The 7789-nt window shown below is 34.4% G+C and overlaps 1 protein-coding gene across 1 annotated transcript; it reads left to right on the top strand.

Moving 5' to 3' along the window:
• The first annotated feature begins 309 nt into the window (after positions 1–309).
• On the top strand, positions 310–7413 carry LOC109807648 (TMV resistance protein N). The gene is made up of 6 exons (XM_020370219.3): positions 310–954; positions 2977–4075; positions 4179–4454; positions 4585–5388; positions 5486–7230; positions 7327–7413. Exons 1-5 carry the CDS (start codon positions 482–484, stop codon positions 7130–7132), a joined length of 4299 nt encoding a protein of 1432 aa, XP_020225808.1. The 5' UTR covers positions 310–481; the 3' UTR covers positions 7133–7230; positions 7327–7413.
• The last annotated feature ends 376 nt before the right edge of the window (positions 7414–7789 follow it).

Genomic DNA, 7789 nt, shown 5'->3' with positions numbered 1-7789 from the left:
ATGATAGAAAGGACTTAAAATTGAACCTAACTTCTCTTAGTGTAGATGAGATGTATGGTGTATAATCTCATTGAAAATTCTAAAAAAAGTTGATAAATATATCTGATTTTTCACAAGGTAGGTGATGATTTATCTTAATCTAAACTTATATATATATATATATATATATATATATATATATATATATATATATATATATATATATATATATATATATATATATATATATATATATGGAGCATTTCAAGTGAGAGAAAATTTGGTGGTTAAATTCAACTGTTGGATTGTTAAAATTTGATGTAGAACATGAGATATTGAATGAAATAAGTATAGATAAAGTTACTAGAATATATTCTTGTGTGTATATGACCCCTGGCTTTCACTTGCCGTTTCTTTTCCAATGCAACCCGGTGGTTGACTTTGGAAGGTGAAGGTTTCATTTAAAGGCGAAGTCTTGCTCCAATTAAGCATACTAGAATGAATGATATTGATGGCGAATGATGAATACGATGTTTTTCTGAGTTTTAAGGGTGAAAACGGGACCCGCTACACATTCAGCGATCATCTCTTTCGAGCTTTGCTCCGTCACGGGATCAACGCCTTCAGAGACGACCAGAGTCTGAGGAGCGGCGATGAACTCGCTCCTTCTCTGATTCAGGCAATCGAAACTTCCACAATCTCAGTTCTTGTGCTCTGTCAAAACTATGCATCTTCCACTTGGTGCCTTGAAGAACTCGTTAAGATCATTCACTGTTATGAAAACAAAGGAAAACATGTTCTACCGATATTTTACTTGGTGGAACCTTCGGATGTGCGGTATCAGAAAAACAGTTATGCAACTGCCATGACTAAACATGAAAACAGATACGGAATGGACTCCGAGAAGGTAAAAGCATGGCGATCAGCTTTGTCAAGAGTATGCGACCTAACTGGAATACATTACAGGAACCATATGTAAGTTCCAACATCTATTTCTTAATTATTCTTGTTATGCTTATGAGTTTAATTAGAGTTTAATGTTCTTTATCAATAAAAAAAACATCATTTCTATATATGTCTTTCAAGGTAAATATCATAAAAATTAACAATATAACCTTTCATTATATATGGTGTGACATTTAGTAAATTTGTATAATTTTTAATAAAATTTTAACTAATAAAAAAAATGAGTTTAATATTATGTTTGTAGTATTTTTCATAAGGTAATTAAAAGACATATTTTAAGGTGATCAAGCAATATAATCTATCATGGTCCTTTTTTTTTTTTTTTTTTTGAATTATTAGATTTTATGATTGCATGAGATTTAATATTAGATCTTCTTTACCCAATTTTTATCTCTCTTTCTCCCTCTCAATCTTCTCTTTGGAACATCTCCACCAAAATTCTAATGAAATTTTCAGCAATAATGAGTAATCCAAAATTTTTCTGAACTTCAAAAGTTCAAAATTGAAGATTGTTCAAAATTTGAAAAACTTATCATACTAAGAGAAGACATTTTTGAAGGGAAAAGAAGGTGCTTCCAAAACTAAAGATGTCTTTTATGGTTAACTTTGCTGACTTTATAATTATATGCTTCAACCATACATTAGCTTGATCCTCTCAGGAACTCTTGAGGGTTAATAATTTTCCAAAGTTGAAAACTTTACCATTGGACACCAAGGCATCCCACTTGAAGACCTTTAAAGGCTAACAAGAATGGTGGGATAAATTAGAGTGGACAAACAAATGATAAAGTTTATGAGTGATTGCATCCCATCTTTGTCGCCTACCATCTCTATGATTATGATGCACCTAAGAAACCCCTTTACATACTTCAAAATGATGAATGTGGTGACATGCCTCGTCAGTGTGGTTGGGTGGCGCGACGGTGGCAACAAATAGTGGTTGATAGGAAATGGTGGTGGGTGTCGCCATCAAATGGTGGTGAGTGGAAGAATCCATGGATAGATAGTTGAATGAAAAATAATAGGTTCTCATACATATATAATAAGACTTATAAAATAAGATTAATTTTATGACTGAAAATTGTGGTCCATCATAAACCACTTATCATACTAGATTACGGTAATCTTCATCATTAATTAATTATTATATAAGTCAGCAAACTTATTATGGTAGTTTTTGATTAATGATGGATCTAGGATCTTGGACCAGTGGGTAATTTATTTGAAAAATAATAATAAATTATTATATATAAGTGTGTGTAAATCAAGACATAAATATTACATAAAAAAGAGAAAGCATTCATCAAGAGTGAGAAGTGAGCTGAAAAGAGAAAAAAAAATTAAGAAATAAACTAACCAATACAAAACAAAAATTAACCACTAGGGTTAGCCTAATAGTTAGGTGGAGAGGGGTTAAGATAGTTAGAAGCATGAGGACCTAGGTTCAATTTTCGTAGCGACTATATTTATAATCTTTCCTATCTTTACAAAAAAAAAAAATTAACAATAAATAAAAAATTAGGGACGATAGATTCAAAATATAAATTTAGAAAGAGTAAAAATCTCATAACTCAAAACAATGTACTGTCCTTAAAGTTAAGAGGTGTAAATGCACCCCTCAAATATATGTTGAAATTTTAATTTATTATTATTGGAGTAATATGGTCAGTAAAACATTTTTAATGTGTTAACTACTTAACTCTATGTTAGTGTCTGACCCGTTTTCCAATTACAGTGTAGGATTTTAATCACATAATACTACAACTTCCTCTTGTTTTTTTATTAGTACTACTTACTATAAAATGAATGAGGAATGCTAGCGGCATATTTTCTAGCACATATTCTCATATATTAAAATTTACAAAAAAAAACTTTAGAATAAGGGGAGAGAGTCATTAAATTTTGTAGATTCCACCGAATTATGTTTTTAATAAATTTTAACTAACTAGAATGAAAATTTAAAAGAGTGTGTCAGAACATATCTCTAAAATGAATAGGCATGAAAAAGAAGAGCACTGTGTGCCTATGCAGGTATGAAACCGATGTTATTGAGAAGATTGTTAAAGACACCTCAGCTAAACTACCTCCCATGCCTTTACAAATTAAGCAACTAGTTGGACTTGATTCTCGCTTTGAACGGGTGAAATCTTTGATAGATATTAATTCTAATGATGTCGTTTGCATGCTGGGGATTTATGGAGTTGGAGGAATAGGCAAAACCACATTTGTTGTGGATTTGTATAACAAGATCAGACATCAATTTGAAGCTGCAAGTTTTCTAGCTAATGTCAGAGAAAAATCAAATAAAAGCATTAATGGCCTGGAAGATCTCCAAAGGACACTTTTGTCTGAGATGGGTGAGGAGACACAAACCATTATGGGCTCTACATTTAGAGGAAGCTCTGAAATAAAACGCAAGCTTAGACTTAAAAGAGTTCTTCTGGTTCTGGATGATGTTGATACTGTAAAACAATTGGAATCACTAGCTGGCAGAGATGATTGGTTTGGTCCAGGTAGCAGAATCATTATAACAACAAGAGATGAAGATGTTCTACATAAGCATGAAGTTAAAATCAAAAGATATAAGCTGGAGGAGCTAAATTATTATGAATCTCTTGAACTCTTTTGTTGGTATGCCTTTAATATGAGCAGACCCGCAGAAAACTTTGCAAACATCTCCACTCTTCCAGTAAGGTATGCAAAGGGTATTCCGTTGGCATTAAGAGTAATAGGGTCCAATTTGAAGGGTAGGAGTGCAGAGGAATGGCAAATTGAATTGCAGAAATATAGGAAGGTTCCAGATGATGAAATTCAAGGTGTATTGGAAATAAGCTACAATAGCCTATCTCACTTGGACCAAAATGTTTTCCTGGACATTGCTTGTTTCTTCAAAGGGGAAAAATGGGATTATGTCAAAAGAATACTAGAAGCTTGTGATTTCTACCCGAATATACGAGTATTTGTTAGTAAATGTCTCATAACTATCGATGAAAATGGCTGCTTGGAAATGCATGATCTAATACAAGACATGGGTAGAGAGATTGTTCGGAAGGAATCACCATCAAACCCTGGTAACCGGAGTAGATTATGGTTTCATAAAGAAGTTCATGAAGTACTTGAAGAAAATTCAGTGAGAGTCTCGACCTTTTTTGTTTTTTAGTTACTTTATATGTTTTTGTACTTTGTCATATGTTTTTAGTGTTAATTTTCTGCATTTGCATGTATTTCCACAGGGAAGTACTAGAATTGAAGGAATAATGCTTCATCCCCCGAAACAAGAAAAAATAGATCATTGGACTTTTACAGCCTTCAAGAAGATGAAAAACCTCAGAATTTTGATTGTTCGCAATACAATATTTTCCTTTGGTCCTAGTTATCTACCAAATAGTTTACGGCTACTTGATTGGAAGGGTTACCCATCAAAGTCTTTTCCACTAGACTTTTATCCCCATAGAATTGTTGACTTCAAGTTACCTCATAGTTTTCTGATATTGAGAAAGCCATTTCAGGTGGTTACATTTGTTTTCACTTTCTATCCCCCTTTAAACATGTGCCAAAACTGTCGCTGTAACTAACTTGATTTAAAAACATAATATAAAGGACTATGCTCTAATCATTTGATTATATTTTGTTTTGCAGAAATTTGAGGATTTAACATTCATCAATCTTTCCCATTGTCAATCCATAACTCAAATTCCTGACCTATCTGGAGCTAAAAATGTAAAAGTTTTTATACTTGACAAGTGTCATAAACTGGTAAGGTTTGATGAATCCATTGGATTTATGCCTAAGCTTGTGTATTTAAGTGCTTCAGAGTGCACTGTGCTCACAAGTTTTGTGCCAAAAATGTATTTTCCTTCTCTCGAAGTCCTTTCATTTAATTTGTGCAGAAGACTTGAACACTTTCCACATGTAATGAAAAAAATGGATAAGCCATTAAAGATACACATGATGAGTACTGCCATTAAGGAGCTTCCCAAATCCATTGGTAATCTTACTGGGCTTGAGCATATAGACATGTCAATATGCAAAGGGCTTGAAAGTCTATCAAGTAGCTTCTTATTGCTTCCAAAACTCGCCACTTTAAAAATTGATGAATGCTCTCAACTTGGAGGATCATTTAAAAAGTTCAAAGAAAGCCATTCATTGGCAAATGGCTGTCCAAATTTAGTGAAACTTCATTTCTGTGACGCTAATCTATCAGGTGAAGATATTTATGCCATTCTTGAAATTTTTCCAAAATTGGAAGACTTAAATGTATCACATAATGGATTTGTAGCCCTACCAAAATGCATCAAAGGATCTTTTCACTTGAAAAGTCTCGATGTGAGTTTTTGCAGGAATCTTAGGGAAATTCCAGAGCTTCCCTTAAGTATTCAAAAAGTAGATGCAAGACATTGTCTGTCCTTAACTTTAGAGGCATCCAGCGTGCTATGGTCTAAGGTTTAACCACATTCTCCATTATTCTTATAATACAAGATACTGTAATTCCGTAAATAGTATGTTGAAGCAAACACACTAATGTCTTTCGTTGTGACAGGCCTCAAATGGAAGAAGACAAGTTGTGATGCCGATGCTGAGAAAGGAAATACCTGAATGGTTTGACTGCATTTGCACTCAAGAGATTCCGCATTTCTGGGCTCGCAGAAAGTTTCCCATTGTTTCCTTAGCATTAGTTTTCAGGGAATCAAAAGAGACTGTGTCTGAAATTGAAGATGCTATAGAATCGTTGAATGGAGTTGTGCACTGGCACACTGTTAGCCTCCACTTGTTTATTGATGGACAAGAAATATGTGGTAGAGATTACCACTATCTCAACGTTGGGGAAGATCATGTGTTATTGTGTGATCTACGCATTTTGTTTAATGATGAAGAGTGGAATGACATTGACACGAGTTTTGGAGATGATTGGAAGGTCATTCAGATTCAATATGATTCAAGCTTGATTCTGAATAACTGGGGAGTTTATGTGCACAAGCAAGAAACAAACATGGATGATATCCAGTTCAGGCTTCCCACTCCCAGCTCCACTAGGGACTACTTGCAAATGCAATCATCACTTTTGGTTCCAAAAGGATCTCCAAAGCAGAAAATGAGACATATGCTGGAAAGTTTTAATCCACGAGACATGTTTAGCAAGAATTTGCCTCTATTAGAATCAGAAGAAGGTCCAGTGAGGTCTTCAAATGTATATTTGAGGTCCTTGAGAAATGCTAAGGCTGAAATTGGAGCAGAAGCTTTAGCCTCTAACTTCGGGGCAAGTTTAAAGCAAGAACATGAAGAATCTGTTGAGGATGTGGTACAAGTTTTAGAGATGATAAAGGAGAATGTACCTAAACATATTGTCGATTCTTACCCTGAAGAAATACAAAGTGTAGGTGGATTAGTGGAAAGAATATTAAGGGCACGTGTAGAATTAATGAAGGAAGATGGGCTGGACATAGGCATGCCTATTCTTCTAGAGTACACTGACAAGGGAGGAGCTACAAAAAGACGCTTTTGGGGAGTGTTGGAGATAAAAGTAGGAGATCCATTTTACAAAGCAGTATTGAGGAAGCAAAACCAACTTTCGTGGGAATTTTGGACCGGCAATGAAGCCTCAATCTCTGGCTCTTGGTTAACAAACTTGAGGGTAACCATTGTTCTATTGAAATGCCAGGGTTCAGCTATAGAGGAAGCTTCAAGCTCTAGCCATGGAGAATCCTTGGAGGATGAATACTACAATCCTGAATTGGAAGAGTTACTGAGGAGAATAGAGCAAGATGCTATGAGCTTGAATAAATCTTATGGGAAAATGAAGGCATCTATTGTTCGAACTGATAAATCAATTTCTGAAGAGCATCTACTTGAAACAATAGCCTTTAGAAGACTAATGATATTGGGAAAATTGACAATGTTTGGTTCCATGACCAAGTTCAAGGTAACACCTTATGGGAAGATAAGGGTAGAGGATGATCCTCTGCGCACTCTAAAGACATGCTTCTGGGTTTTGATGATGGTTCTTGTTGTCCTAATTGTGGGGTTATTTTGTTTTATAGGGTATGTGGGGCTTTTTATTTATAGGGTACCAACAATAAGAAAGTTTCTAGTGTGGGGTTGGTGGCTTGTCATGCAAATTCTTGTGTCTTTTAAATACTTGTATCAAAGAATTAGTAAGATTGTGAAAATAAAGGAGAAGGAATTGTAGTCAAATAGTGGCAAAAGGATTAAAGCTTTGTCTACAAGGCCTCGCATCTTTGTCTACAGTGGCTGAATTGGGAGAGGATTTTGCAGAATCACACTCAGGTTTCATCTTAATCCCCTCACACGATTGCATCTTCTCTTGCATTTTCATTCTCCTTTGATGTATCCTGTTTTCAATTTTTTTGTTGTACTTTTCAGGAACAATTTTCTCCTACTATTACCAATCTTTATCTCATTTGTCCCATGGTAAGAGTAAATGCTGATTTTCGTTGTTCTTTGCTTGCATGCAATTCCCTTTTCCCAAGTGAACTTCGATCGTGTACAGGAATGACTGAGGTGACTGTACATGATGATGGATGAGGGTGAGTAGAAAGTGAAGGGAAATCTTATATTCAAAATAAGACCTTAAACAATAAGAGGAAGTGTAATGTACTATATTTTTTTCATGAATATACTTTTAATGGGTTAATCAAAATTATCATTCTAAATATCTTATATTCATTTTTCCTTTTTATTTGTTCGTAAAGTTATGACTTATGAATGCTATAAAATTGAAAAAAGATACTAAGACACAAGAAGCTGCCCTAGTTTTAAAAATACCACAACACAACTGCACAAGTACCTTGAAGGTGCAAAGCGCATAGCCACTGCAAAATAAATC

The sequence above is a fragment of the Cajanus cajan genome, chromosome 5 (genome assembly GCF_000230855.2).
Source record: "Cajanus cajan strain Asha chromosome 5, NIPB_CcT2T_4, whole genome shotgun sequence".
NCBI lineage: Eukaryota > Viridiplantae > Streptophyta > Magnoliopsida > Fabales > Fabaceae > Cajanus > Cajanus cajan.
Note: the sequence above shows the minus strand (reverse complement) of the source record. Positions and strands in the feature narration are given on the sequence as shown.

Excerpts from the sequence above, each read along its gene's own strand:
- LOC109807648 (XM_020370219.3), top strand. The coding sequence starts at position 482 with ATGATATTGATGGCGAATGATGAATACGATGTTTTTCTGAGTTTTAAG. Across the intron at positions 4,076-4,178 it reads AAGTACTTGAAGAAAATTCA|GGAAGTACTAGAATTGAAGG; the intron begins GTGAGAGTCTCG and ends GTATTTCCACAG. Across the intron at positions 5,389-5,485 it reads CCAGCGTGCTATGGTCTAAG|GCCTCAAATGGAAGAAGACA; the intron begins GTTTAACCACAT and ends TCGTTGTGACAG.